At 35.8% G+C, this 14,598-nt stretch overlaps 1 protein-coding gene across 1 annotated transcript in view; it reads left to right on the forward strand.

Moving 5' to 3' along the window:
• The window catches only part of Rrp4 (exosome complex component Rrp4), a 44,807-nt gene that overhangs the window by 14,146 nt on the left and 16,063 nt on the right, over nt 1-14,598 (forward strand). Inside the window, exons 2-3 of the mRNA XM_089103596.1 lie at nt 11,153-11,335; nt 13,295-13,471. Coding sequence (XP_088959722.1) covers nt 11,153-11,335; nt 13,295-13,471 — 360 coding nt within the window. The remainder of the gene's footprint in view (nt 1-11,152; nt 11,336-13,294; nt 13,472-14,598) is intronic.

The following is a 14,598-nucleotide window of genomic DNA, read 5'->3' on the forward strand; positions in this document are numbered from 1 at the left end:
TACACTGATGCTGTAGATTTGCATTTTGGTTATCAGCTAATGTTGGGCTTTGACCATGTGAATCACCTGTTTACATCAGCAGAGTGCCCTGATATGTTAAATGCTGGTGAGTTGCATGGTATTATCTGCCAAAGCCAATGCTCATTACTTTTGTTTTCTGTCTGAACTGCTGCATTGAAAAGTTCAGGAGCAGCAGCACTTTCTATCTTTGTGCAAGTTTTTATTAAAAAACAGTGGGTTTCAACAACCTGAACTCAACTTGAATTCACTTGGTAGTTGTAGACATGAGTTGTATTGATTAGGACTAAATTTTTCTTAACTTTCCAACTCATCATGGTTTACTACCCAACCTTGAGACACTGCCTTCTGAAGAACCAGACATTACACTCTGACAAATATCAAAGAATTGTCCACAATTAATAACTTTTCCAGCCTCTAGTACTGAGAGATATTGTAAATCTTGCATCCCTTATTTTACTCAGCATTTTAATAATGCCACTTCGGGAAGCATTTGATATTTAATGATTGATGTAGTTCCATTCCATGGGTTTGCCCATAAGTGTTTTAGAATTGAATTTTTTTAGTGTTATTTGTTGAATTTTTTGTGTCTGAAGTGAAAATACTGGGAGTCATTTTCTCCAAAGACCGTTCTTTTCCTGCACATGTCAACAATGTCATTAGGAAGGGTAACACTTCCCTTTAAACACTGTCTAAAATGTATTGTGTGGGTTGTGATGTCAAAACTCTCCTCCTCACCTACCTGTTCTATGTCTGGCCAGTCTTGGAGTATGCATGTCCTGTGTGGGGCCCTTCTGTACTATATACTGCTCACCTAACGCACAACCTAGAGTCAGTGCAGAAAGGGCAGTTAGGATTATCCTGGGATGTAGTTATATTCCCTACCAAGAAGAACTCAATTAACTTGAAATCCAGTGCCTTGAGCAAAGACTGAGTAATCTCATCATGAGATATTGTAAATCATGCATTCCTTATTTTACTCAGTATTTTTATGATGTCACTTTGGGAAGTATTTAATATTTAATGATTGATGTAGTTTCATTCCATGAGTTTCCCCATAAGTGTTTCAGAATTGAATTTTTTTAGATTTATTTGTTGAATTTTTTGTTTCTGAAGTGAAAATACTGGGATTCATTTTCTCCAAAGACTGTTCTTTTGCTGCACATGTCAACAGTGTCATTAGGAAGGGTAACACTTCCCTTCAAACACTGTCTAAAATGCATTGTTTGGGTTGAGATGTCAAAAGTCTCCTCCGTGCCTACCTGTTCTATGTGTGGCCAGTCTTGGAGTATGCATATTCTGAGTGGGGCCCTTCGGTACCATATGCAGCTCACCTAATGTACGACCTAGAGTCAGTACAAAAAAGGGCAGTTAGAATTATCCTGGCATGTTGTGTTATTCTCTTCCAAGGAACACTCAATAAACTTGAAATCCAGTGCCTTGAGCAAAGACTGAGCAATCTCATCATGGGATTTGGTAAAGCACTACTGTCAAACCCAAACCCACCATGATGTTCTCCCCGGAGATGCCCGACCAAACAGAAAAAAACAGACAAGTACACAAACTGACACCTATATGGGCACGAACATACCAATATTGTAATTCATTTGTGCCATTTTTTATGTTTAACATGAATGTTTTTGCAACTGTAAATAAGGCAAGAGGTACGGAAGTTGTGTAATAAATATATTCTGTTCTATATGCTGAAACTCGTGGGCTTTCTCAATAACTTGGCAAACAGTGAACATCTGCTCAGTCCTAGGTCTGTTTAGAATGAAGCCAGCTTGTTGAATCTGGCAGCACCCATTGATGAACTGGGTACTTCTATTACCTTAAATTGCATTGTCAAGCAAAATAAGGAAAAGAAAACCATGTAGAGTTGCTGTTTGTGATGATGGGGAGCCATTGACTAAATTGCATCCCACTCTGTCTCCCATGGTTTAATGGACCAACTCTTGTCAACAGCAATCTTGAGGCATCAATAGAGGGAGCAATTACAGCAGTATCAGGAAGATTGTTCCAGTGGGCAATCACTCCATTGGAGAAGTAGTGGTTGCAGACTCTGGTATCTGCCCTCTTCAGGGACAACTTCTTACTATGCCCCCTTGTCCTGGAGGATTCATCAAATTGAAATGGCTTTTGACAGGAGGAGTCAGCATTTAAAGTCAGTATTGAGCAAGGAGCAAGCAAGCAAGGAGTCACTGTTGAGCAGCACAATGGCAAGAAAAATTGCTGGAAGCTGAAAAGAGGATGATAGTTGGGTTTCTCTATCATTTGCAATCAATTGCTTTTCCATGGAAGGCAGATTATCCAATCCTTCAATTTTGAGGAATCAGTTCAGTTGTCTGAATGTGGGGAACAGCATATGCATCCAGAGTAGCATTATTTGTCCTCCGAATTTTAGCAGCTTGAGGGTCATCGCACATGTTCCTTGAGCCTTGTTGTGTTTCACTCTCCAGAGAGCATTTTGAATCTCTCCTGCCAAAGGGGGATCAGGCTCTGTTTGAACCATGCAAGTTGACTGCTGCATAAATGCTTTTGGCTTATGCTTGATGACAATTCTTTCAGCATTTAGCAGCTCTGCAAAGTGTTTCTTCAAATGATTTAACTGTGCAGTTTTGTCTTTGAGCATTACACCAGAGTTGGGCTTAATTGCACCTATTTTTGGAGGTTTCCCATCACCAAGGTCACTGACATGCTTGAAAAGCAATAAGATGTTGTTTTTTTTACAGCTTCTTCTGACTCTGCTTTTCTATCAATTAATTGTTGTTTGTAATGGTGGATGAGTTTTCTCCTGATCCCCGTTAACTGTCTGTAGATAGACATATTTCTGGCCAGCCATGCTTTTCTGCATAGCCCAATGAATTGCAGTACATCTTGCAACAGCTATGGCTTCTTTGAACACATCTTGCAACCAACAGTATATGTGGTGGCCTCTGTTATGTTGCTTTTGTATGCCCACCAGAATGTGTTGGGGTCAAAGGTTTTTTGAAGGGTCGACAAGCAGGCTTACGCCACTGCTTCTGCTGGAAGTTTGGGTTGACCAAAGAATCATGTGACCTGTATTGGTAATTTCTTCATTGCGTGATCTCATCAGGTGAGATTCTGTCATCCTAAGTATGTCCATTCCACAGTTCAACGTCTTCAGTCCTATGAGGTCTCTTGAATCATGGTTAAAACGTTCCAGGAAGCTAGTCTCAGCCCACCTTAGTCAGGAAGGTTCAATATGAGTCCAGGGATAGTTAAAACTAGTAGGATCTAATGTTTGAGTCATATATTTTTTTTGTAATTATTTTCAGGGGGATGGTTACATCCCAACTGTCCCTAAGCTAGGGATCTGATTGACCAGGGAAACCCTGAGCACTGAGATACTCTGGGGTAAGCTCTATCAGCATTCATGAAGTTAGGTCAGCCCCACTTGGAGTAAACCCCATATCCAGTGGCATGTGGTCAGCAAACATAATTTGGATCCTTTGTTTTGTTGACGATGAGTGTATTTATAATATTCTGTATTGTTTATGCCTAAAACATTCAAATTAATTACATACTTATTAAGAAAATTTAGACAAATTCAATAGTGAAACAACCCAATTTCTAATTAATATAATTGAGGTTTTACACCGACTCAACTATTGAATTGGTGATTAGTGGTCTGACTTGTGGGTATCCTACACTTCCTCCACACCTAATGGCCCCACATATAGCTCTAATAATCTTTTTCAGTATCAGTTTAGCATTCCCACTGTCCAGAAGGAAACACTATAAAATCATGAAAACAGTTTCAAAATATTCCAAAATACTTGCTTACATCATTCTTTATGGCATGCCAATAAAAATTACCCCCACCCCTTAATGGTCAAATATATACCCTGAATTAGGCTATACATACACAATGAAACTTCCATATTACCAGGCCTTTTACCCTTCTCCTTGTTGCTGTTGTCTTGCTTGTTTGTTTTTAAACCAGTTTGGCAAAAAGAGTTGGCTTATAGAAAATTCATTGCATGTATCTCATTTGGGAGAATTGTAGTTTTCTAGGTCTTAAAGGATTCCCTTCTGGAGAGTAGAAATGATAAATTGACACCAAACTATAGCAAACTATAGCAAAGTGGTCTGTACATAGACTATCAATTTTATTTATGTAAATTTTGTTCAAAAAATTTAAAGACACAATTTGTAGGTCAATTGTGGAGAATTTGCCACTTTTGGGGTTAAAATATGTATTCAGGTTTGGAGGGGTAGCAACAGCTAATTCATTATTATTTGAAGTCATATGCTCAATAAATTTACCAGCTTTATTTGCTGGTTTATTGCTGGTAATAATGATATTTTTTAACATATTAGAATTATTTATATAATTAAAGAAATCCTTGGCATCTGTAGTTTGGCCATTAGGGTTATAAAAGCTTATTATGTAGGTTTTTAAATTATTCAGCCAAACACTTATACCAATTACATCAACATCATTTTCAAAATCTGGAAATTTGATGCCACAAAATTTTATATTGTTATTAACTAATAAAGCTACACCACCTCCTTTTCTCTCTGAAGATCTATCCTTTCTCAGGATAGTATATCCCAGAGACTTAATTTGTTGATTTTGGGTTAAATGAGTTTCCTGGAGGCAAGCAATACTAATGGAATTATTATTCATAAATGATATTAGTTCATTTAGCTTATTTTCTGTGAGTGATCTTACATTCCATTGGAGTATTGATAAATGTTGTGTTGTTGATTTATTCTTTATATGACTGTGTATCAATGTTCAGCTTTGTTAAAAGTAAAGCAAGATCTTTTTTTGCTTGAATGAGCATATCATCTGGGATGTAGATTTTTGCCAATTCTGCAATAATTTTGTTTTCTGTAGTCGATGTATGTTCATGGCCTAAACTGCATTACAGTTTAGAATGAATAAACATATATTTGGGGATTGCATTTTTGGTAGTGCATCCTGTTTGTTGGTTAAGGGATTGATTCCTGGTAGTGTTTTTGGTTTGTTCATTCTTGGGAGGGAGGGCCAGGCTGGCCTCATCTCCCCGGAAACGAGGCTTGGTGGCTTGGTGATACCTTCTGATAGGGATTTGAGCTAGGGAGCTTAGAAGATATTGTTTTATATGGGGTGTTTGATGCATTTGGAGCATTTGACTTAGGGGTTTTGGTTGGTTTCATTACAGGCTTTATTTGGTATTGTTGGGCAGCATTGGCTTCCATTGCTGCAAAGGGGTATGAGATGGCCATCTCTGTTGATATTTGGAGTGTTAGAGCTCTTTTCTTGTATGCAGGGCATAATGATATATTTGTAGATTCATGTGGGCCGTTGCAATTGATGCATTTAGGCTGGGTGTTGTTGCAAGTTGTAAGCTCTTTAGAATGGAAAGATTTACTACTACACTCTTAGAGAATTTCATTGCATTTGTTTGTTGTGTGTCCCAGTTTGAAACACTTCTGACACTGAATAGGCTTAGGTTTGTAGTCCTTGTGTGGTTTGATTTGCCCAAATAGGAATAATTTTTCTGGGATATCAATTTTATCCTTCAGTGTGAATAAGAAGGATCTACTAGTTTTTAGGCCAATAGAGTTAGGTTTTCCAAGTTGGGTAACATCCTCAACTGGGATTGTGTTTCCAGCCCTATCGGAGAGGCCTTCTTTTAACTCCTGAGTATATATCTCTAGGGGAACATTATAAACTACAATTTTTGTTGGTGATTGTTTTGGGTTCCAATTAGATGCAATAATTGGGATATTCAGAAGGGATTTAAGGTTAATTATTGTATCTGCTGATTTCTGATCTTCTACAGCTATTAGCAGAGATCCATCACGGTTAATGTTAAGAGAGAACATTGGTTTTAGCAATTTAAAAATTGCAACTATTATTGCAGTGATAATTTTTATTTCAAAGGGGGTGGTGGGTTTAATTTTAAGGTAAATTCGTAATTTTTTGGAGGGAGGATGTGGGACAGGGAGAGGGGAAATGACTGTAATTGAGGATATTTTTGTTCCTTTTTTTAGAGCTTTTAGAGAGCTCTTGAAACACATTATCATCATTTATGGTTGCATTAGGATCTAAATTTATCAATGTCCTATTCTCAGAATCGGAGCTATCATTAGAACTTTCAGATAAGTTGCTTGACCAGCCAGGATGGATATCTTCCACTATGGAATTTGATTTGGGATCTGGGGGGACGTTTTATTTGGAGGACTTCTAAACGTTTCCTATTGGAAAAAGCTTTAAACACAAATATAACACTAAAACAAGTAGGGAAAATACATGATATCAAACCGTCTGCACTATACTATGGGGAGGATAAACACCACAGTATAGCCCTGAGGATGACTTGAGCAGGATAGGTTTGGTACAACTGCTGATTAGAAGCGATAATAATCACAAGAAAATATATTTCGATTTTCTTATAAGGTTGCTGTTGTGTTGAGTCGACTCCATAAGTTTACGAGGTCTCTTCTTCTTCTTCTTCTTCTTCTAAGTCACAGCAGGCGGGCTATTCAGTTGATACTATTTAGCCCTTTTCTTTTTGCTTCACTCTGTGGGCAACAGAGCTACTGGCTTGGTTGTCTCTTATTTATCAGATATTCTCAAATATCTTTCAGTAGATCTTTCGACTAAAGGAGTTCAAATATAAGATGATAGATATCAATTTCTGTGCTCTGTGTGCAGGTATAGTTGGCTAGGCTCTTGGCTGATATTGAGATTTTGTGGTGTTTGAAGCATTTTAACAGTTTACAAAGCAAGGTACGTTGTGCAGACGTCAGCATATTACATTCAAATAGGCAATGGTCAATTGTTTCATTATTCATATTACAATGCCTGCAAAGAGGGGACAGGGGAATTGAACCACTTGAATTAGAAAACGCCTGCAAGATTCATTCACCTCTTCTTCTTCTCTCAAATGCTTACACTGATTATTGGGTGTCCCTATTTGGGTTCAGATGATACCTGTAAGCACGAAAACTGTGATTCTAGTAATAATAGCAGTTCTTGGGATTTTGATCATTAAGCAATACTGTTTTGCTTCCAAATCGGGGATAGGGAACAGTTAATGAGATCATCAAATGATACAAGGATATTCAGCTGATGGCAAAAATTTTTCAGTCTTCTAGAATCTTGACCCACCGCATTGCAATCAAAGAAAAATTCAGAGTGTTCTCAGAAGTCAGGTTGTAATATCTGCTAGGGGAAGAATGCTGGATAACCCATTTAAAAGATCTGCGTTAAGTAGCCTATAATAGCACCAGGTTTCTGCTTGTAATAAAGCATGTTGAAATAATTCAATTTAGATGGAGGATGCACAAAACTCTGATTGATTGTTTTTGCTGGCCTGACATTTCTTGGAGGAGGGATTTTTGCTGCCTTATTTGCTAGAGGGTCACCAACTTCTCTATATTTGATTCCCTTTTAGCTAGGGATGTGAAAAATTTTGAATTTCTCAATAAAATTAAAAAGAATCCTTTGTCTAATATCTTTTAGGCCATTATCAACAGCATGATAATTATTTTGCTCAATAGATAAACAGAAGAGAGTGAATCTGAAAAAAATCGGATGTTTCTTGTAAAGATCTCAAGACCTATTATAACATCTAATGTTGGTCATAATGCAAATTATTCTGCAGGGAACAAATAATACAGATAATTCTGCAGATAGATTACTTGGAAGGGGAATAAAAACTTTACACAGGTCAGGGATACAAGGAGCTGCACCAGCTTGTGAATCTGTAACAGAGCCATCAATATCATTATGCATCTGGAAACTCCTTAGGCAAATGTTCCAAGAAGAGGAAGCAAAATTGTCAAGGGGTATCAAAGGCATCCCGGTATATCAAATATTTACTACCGTATGCTTGTATTTTGGTAAAATAGAGTCTTCTCTGAAGAATTGCTCTTTCCTTCAATGGGACAATGCCTGAAAGGAGTCTCGTTTTAATAACTGGGGTATGCTTATGTAGTCCCTATGAAACTGGACTGGAGAGTTTTGCAACGTTTCCAGGATATTAAACTAATGTGATGAACTATTAACAAAAAAAATGAATGCCGTACTCCATCTTAGCTCTAATATACAAGCGCTAGTTTTTCCAAATTCTATAAATTTATAACAATTGTATAGGTCAGTTAGCTTGAACCAATATTGAAGATATATGTTGCTTCAACTGCAAAGCAGCAATTTTTTAGTTTTCTCTTCGCTCTTTACTTCTATTTGGAAGATTTTTCTGCAAGTTAATTTTTGTTCGTTTTTTAGAAGTCATATGAGTTTTTATTGATTCACGGCATTATATATATACAGGTTTTACTTCACATCCCACTTAAGCTTTCCTTTCAAAATCTGGAATTTTGTCAAACGAAGAGTCTAAGAGGTATTTTGTCAATATCTTTGAGAAGCTGAAGATAAAAATATGGTTGTTTATGACATACTCTCATATATGAAATATATAGAGATTTTAGAAAACTGAAGGATATTAAACGGTTTTTAGATGCGAACTTTATTTCTTTTTATTGGCCTACTATTGCGATAAACATTTTCGGAGAACTAAAATCAGTTGACAAAAAAGTGTAAAAACAAATATAAGTGAGCAAAATAGTCAAGGTTTAATAATTGTAAACGACTACTTAAGGCCTTGATTCACGAATTGCAAAGTGAAGTTCAAAGGCTATTTAAAGCTTTCCTATCTTTGTTCTATCAAATCAGTTCAAATTTTTCGGTGAAAAATGAAAATGAGCCACATAGCACCATAAAGGTAAATATATACTTAAGAAAACTGACCTTTTTCCTAGTTTTTTGACCCAGAGGTAAGGAAGAGGAGACAACTACGAACACTCTAAATGCTATAAAGCATTCTTGACGGGTTTCAAGATCTTTGAAATTCCTATAAATTTCTTTTTGTAAAAAAACGCATACTATTAAGAATAATCGAAATAGTATTTGCCGTATCTGAATCAGCTTCAAACGGCAATTTTTACCACTACACATTGTTTTTCAAACGCGTTTTCAAATTGTCGGTTACTATGAGCTATGGTTTGCTCTTTAATAGGTTGCTAAAGGGGCTGAGAGGAGTAATGCTAAAAGGAGGTATTATGAACCTCTGGCTATTGGCTTTTGACGAAGTAGATTTGTATGGTACCTTTTTCATGCTTCCCAGTATTTCTACTCTGGAAATTACACCAAAAATACCATTTTTTGTGGCATTTGGCATTTTATGATGGAGTTGTGGAGATGAGTTTGTAAAGAGCACATAAATATGATCAAGAGCTTTAAAATGAGCCATTAAACGTCTCTGCGATGTTGCAGTGGACTGCTACTTCTGCTAGTCAGCCCATGATTAATGAAACTTAGTAGGGATATGGAAGGGAGAATATACAAGAGGGAGGATTGTAAAACTCAGGTTGAAGGTTTTTCACCATGGAGATTATGAAGGTACCCCTTTTATGCTTCCTAACAATTTCACTTCGGGTATGCCACCGAAAAGTGCCACTTGACGTCATATGGGAATTAGCACAAGTCCATGTGGACTTTTTATCATGACAAATTTATACTACTACTAACAACTCACCGCAGCACCAAGCCGCCTGAGGCCAACACAGCTACGCATGCTCCTCCTCCACCCCAATCTATTCAAAGCCTCCCTTTCTACACTCGCACACGAAGTTCCCATTTCCTTTAAATCTTTCTTCATGACGTCCTCCCACCCCAGACGGGGACGACCTGCTTTCCGTGTAGCCCTAGATGGATGGCCGAAAAGAACAATCTGTCATCCTTCATCCGCACAGCGTGCCCTAACCACCTCAACCTTTCTTTCATTATAGCCCGAGGGAGCGGTATTGAACCACATTTTTCGTATGGCCTATTGTTTGAAATATGGTCAGGCAATCTTGTACCCAGAACAATCCTTAAGCAATTTATCTTGAAAACATCTAGCAAATCTTCATCTACTTTTCAGAGCGCCCATGTTTCAGAGCCATATTTGACCACTGGCATCACTGTAGCTTCTAATATTCTAATGTTGGTTTGCAGACTTATCTTCCTATTCTTCCAGACTTTTTTTAACTGTGAAAAAACACCCTGAGCACAAATTTATACAAATCACGTAAATATAAAAATTGGTTTTAAAGGAAATCTTAAACAGCTCCCTATGATCTTGAAGTAGCCTGCTATTTCTGTTAGTCAATAGATGATTTATGAAAAATATTGCGGGGGATGGGAGGGATAGTATAGAAGAGGGTGGTTTTCGTTAGGGTTTTCAACCATAGAGATTACGGTAGTACTCTTTTCCTTCTTCCTATTCTTTTCATTCTGGAAATGGTACCCAAAGTGGACTTTTTGGGTGCCATATTGCATTTTATAATGAGATGTAAGATGTAAAAATGAGCCGTTAAACAGCTGTTTATTGTGTTGAAGTGGTCTGTTAGTTTCAGTAGACGGTTTATGAAAAATGTTAAAGGGGCTGGGAGAAGGAATATAGAAGAGGGGGAAGTGTAAATCTGAGGCTGATGGTTTTCAATCACAGGGATTGCAATAGTACCCTTTTAATTTCTTCCCAGTGTTTCCATTCCAGAAATAGCACCCAAAGTAGACTTTTCAGGTGCCATGTGACGCTTTTATGCTGGCCTTATCAAGCCAAATTTATAAAAAACGATTAGATATAAAAATTAACTTTTAAATGAGCCCTTAAACACTCTATGATGTTCCAGTGCAAAAAAGGGATTTTCCTTGTGGTTCAAGCTAAGCTACCTGTATAGGGTTTTTGACAATGACGTTTCCAATTATGTACTTTTCATATCCATCTGACGGCATTTTCAAAGGTTTTCAGGGTCTTTTTCAAAATTTCTGTAATTGTTTTATTCAAAATTAAATTTTACGATTAATATTAATTGAAATTATAGTTACCACTCCTGCATCAGCTACAAATGAACATTTTTTCTCGCTAGACAATTTATTTTTAAACGCAAGTTTAAACCTTTGGCCACTGATGATGGGGAAGTACACAGCAGCATAGGTTCTAGATTGAAATTTTTTGCAGTCTTCCTCTTTCCCAGTGGGAGGGAGAATTGCATGGTGGATGTAGCATATATTGTGTTTTTACTTTAAGGTTTTTTCCTGTTTGACTAAATTTGTTTTATCTTCCTTTAGATGGACCAAAAATATCTGTTGACATTCGTTTGGCTCCAAACTACTTTCCCAGGGAAGAATATGGAATAGTTGAAGAACTGCCAAATTTGGTAACTCCTGGTGAAGTGTTACCGTTTGCGAAGTACCTTCGAGGTCATGGGACTTATGTCAATGACAATCGAGAATTGATTGCATCAGTAGCCGGTTAGTTAAAATTAGTTTATTGCATTGTTTACACAAATTTGAATGTCAGAACTTGAAAAATATTAATATAAAGAGATAGTTTTATTCTCAAAATGGCCCTTACTAGCAAAACTCCTTAACTTCTGGTTATTTAAAGAAACATTATTGTTTCAAAAGTTAAGTTCTAAATCCGTACTAATATTGAAAAAAAAAAAAAAAAAAAAAAAAAAAAGTAGGCTAAAGGTCAGTCCAAAAATTAAAATAAACACAAAAAATTTCTGAGGAAATAAAAAAAAAGCTCTGAGGAAAAAAAATTAAAATAATGTATATATATATATATATATATATATATATATATTTCAGAGGATATATATATATATGTTTCTGAGTATATATATATATATGTTTCTGAGGTATATATATATATATATATATATATATATATATATATATATATATATATATATATATATATATATATATATATATATATATTTCCTCAGTAACATATATATATATATCCTCTGAAATATATTTATATATATATATATATATATATATATATATATATATATATATATATATATATATATATATATATATATATATATATATATATATATATATATATATATATATATATATATATATATATATATATATATATATATGTATATGTATATATTTATATATATATATATTTCAGAGGATATATATATAACCCAGTATATACAACCGAATGGGTTGTGGCTTAATAGTTCAGGGGTCTAGGATTAAGTAAAGCCTTTCGGCCAGAGGTGATGCTAGGGCCATCATATTTGTCGGGTAGGGTGTTTGAACCTGCCTTCCGCCTTTGAGCGTAGGTTGTTAAGAACTAAGAAAAAACTTAGGAGCTCTCTTTTTTCTATACTTATTTGGCTCAGGGAGGCTTTAGTACTAAGTATGACAAGTTCTATTTTGTTAAAGGCCTAACAGGAGACATGTAAATACCGATAATGTCACTGACGGGATGTCTGAAATGATTATATGAAGAACCTATTGAATATTGCTTATATGCATAATGAGTACAGGTTACATAGAGGAGGTATGCGTCTTACAGAGAGGAGGATCAGAAAATATTTTCTAGTGTTGGTGAAAACACACTTAGACAGTAATTTTAGACCCAAAACTTCTCTAGCGGGTGGCTTCATGCCAGTCTTGATAGAGAATGCCGCTCCACGTTTTTTTCCCGAAATAATCGAAAATAAATGACCTGAAATAGCACTTTTTGTATTTCAACTAAGTTGGATTCTGTTTAAATGGAAGTCTCTTTCAAAGCGTGCCAAGTCTGAAAAACAGGCTGAAAGTACTTAATTCTGTCTCTAGTGCTTGATAATTAGTTATTTATTGAGTCGTTATAATTGCTACGTGGCTCAGTTTTACACTAAGGATGCGTCTCCAAGATAATATAGAACAGTTGCTTACATTTTGCCTCCGGTTTTGCGCAGAAGGTGTTACTTAAGGCAGGAAGTTAAAAAAATTGAAATGAAACAGGAAAAATACGGAAGAGAGGAAGTAATGTATAGAAAAATTGATTGCTATGAATAATATCGCCAGCATCTTTGTTTAAACCAAGGTCTTTATGTATATATTTTTTTTTATTTCAATTACATCCCCAAAGATTGTGGTAAGCCATATATTGTGACGCAACAAAAATGTATGCATAAATACCTATTTTTAACAGAGACATTGTGGATATATATATATATATATATATATATATATATATATATATATATACGCTGTTAATTGTGTCCTTATCCTCGCTGTTAATCCTCGCTGTTAATTTGTGTTTTTATTTTCTTCTTTTTTGTTGTTGTTCGTTTTCTTTTTGTATGTATTGTATGGCCAGTGTTGTCACCTACTAATCCTCATTGTTTTTTCTCTTGCATCAATCAGTGAGTTACTAAATACATATACTAAAATCATGGTTTATGCCAGGTGCTATCACAACTATCGACGACCATGTTTCTGTTGTTCCTCTGAAAAGTCGTTATTCTGGGGCAGTTGGTGATGTCATTATTGGAAGGATCACAGAAGTCCAGCAAAAGAGATGGAAAGTTGACACAAATTCGCGTCTGGATTCTATCCTTAATATTACTAACGTTAATCTACTGGGTAAGTTTTTTTATTTATTTGAAAACTTATTGTTATTGCTCAATCTTGTCCAAAGACAAGCAGGGAAGTCTATATCTCATATTTTTTGGGTAAAAGTATTTGTGATTCAACGACTCCTTTTCAACTCCTAGATCTTGAAACTCCTCAACTCGTTTCTACCACCGTCCATTTTGCGGTCTTTGAATTTAACACTGCCAATTCTAGCCGTCGCGCGAATTAGTTGCACTCGTGATCGGAATGCACTCGTGCCTACAATGTGATTATTTGTGCTTTGTTTGATTTTTCTTTAAAACGAAGTTCAACTTCCTTTTTTTTATTTTCATGCTCTTGTTTTTCGTGACACGAAACTTAAAGTAGGGCATGGTTGTCAGTTAATTCTGAAATTGAACTCTACCAGTTTCAAAAGAGGGAGAAAGGGAGAAAACAACCCCCCCCCCCAGTCTGACTGGAATCTTATCCCAGAAATACTTTGTGACAAATACATTGCAATTTACAAAAATATTAGTTGAAAAACTTAAATGTTTAAGCGTTAGGTTTTCCAGTGGCCACTTAAAGCTGTGATTATCAATATCTCTGACCATTTAAGCTTCATACTTGCTCAAAGAATGTGATGCACAGGACTGTATTAAATTAGATCATCCATGAACTCATGTGGTCTACTAGACTGTACTAAAAACCTGAACACAGCTTTTCCAAACTGTTTATGTGAATAAAGAGTAAAAGTTAGGTGTATAAAGCTATTGATCCAAGAAAACTTTAATATATTTCAAAAAGGGATGATCTTGATGATAATTATACTATAGAATTCAACGTGTCTCAAAACCACACAGCTAAGGGTTTCAGCCTTTTTATACGAAATTACAACTTTTTTTTTTTTTAGAAGAATGGTTATGGATGTGTTTTTGAATGGGTTGCTTGTATCAAATCCATGGTTGCAGCATATCTGGAGAGGGCTCATTCAAGTCAAAATTTAAAGTACTAGTGTTCTTCTTAAGTAAAGAAAAGAGATCAGTTCACGGCAAAGTTTTGATTAATACCATCGTGTACTGAAAAACGATTTTGGCCAAAGTATGGCCAAAATTCCATAGTACAAAAACCTCCCACTGGCTACATTGTATGAGCAAGTT

The sequence above is a fragment of the Artemia sp. Qi Xiang Cuo genome, chromosome 17 (genome assembly GCF_049724085.1).
Source record: "Artemia sp. Qi Xiang Cuo chromosome 17, ASM4972408v1, whole genome shotgun sequence".
NCBI classification, from domain to species: Eukaryota; Metazoa; Arthropoda; class Branchiopoda; order Anostraca; family Artemiidae; genus Artemia; species Artemia sp. Qi Xiang Cuo.